We start from the raw sequence: 345 nt of genomic DNA, 5'->3' as shown, positions 1-345 counted from the left end.
CCTGTAGAGGGGCAAAGGGCGCCACAGCCCACCCCCCCCCAGCCAGCCACGCCGCGGGGACAGTACCTGGATTCTCGTCAGCACCGCCTTGGTAATGCCTGGCTCGCCGCCAACCGCAGTGGCTTTCCCTTCGGGGGAAGGAGAGGCACAGTCAGAGAAGCAAGCGATGCTCTGCCCCACCGCTGCCAGCGGCTCCTCTCCGAGCCCCGGCACCAGGGAGAGAGAAATACCCTTTTTGAGGTGCAGCCTCCGCAGAGAGTTGATGAGCGAGGACTTGCCCACGTTAGGCACGCCGATCACCAGGATGCTGTACTCGGTGCTCTGGAAGCGGCAGATGCGAACAGG

General features: G+C 64.3%; 1 protein-coding gene across 1 annotated transcript in view; it reads right to left on the bottom strand.

Annotated features, from left to right (window-relative positions):
- MTG1 (mitochondrial ribosome-associated GTPase 1) overlaps window positions 1-345 on the bottom strand; it is a gene marked incomplete at its 5' end in the record, with an annotated part of 2,383 nt that overhangs the window by 1,168 nt on the left and 870 nt on the right. The window contains 2 exons of the mRNA XM_010133065.1: window positions 67-128; window positions 231-321. Of these exons, the coding sequence (XP_010131367.1) occupies window positions 67-128; window positions 231-321 (153 nt within the window). The remainder of the gene's footprint in view (window positions 1-66; window positions 129-230; window positions 322-345) is intronic.

The sequence above is a fragment of the Buceros rhinoceros genome, unplaced genomic scaffold, assembly GCF_000710305.1.
Source record: "Buceros rhinoceros silvestris isolate BGI_N320 unplaced genomic scaffold, ASM71030v1 scaffold33433, whole genome shotgun sequence".
In the NCBI taxonomy this organism is placed as follows: Eukaryota; Metazoa; Chordata; class Aves; order Bucerotiformes; family Bucerotidae; genus Buceros; species Buceros rhinoceros.
Note: the sequence above shows the minus strand (reverse complement) of the source record. Positions and strands in the feature narration are given on the sequence as shown.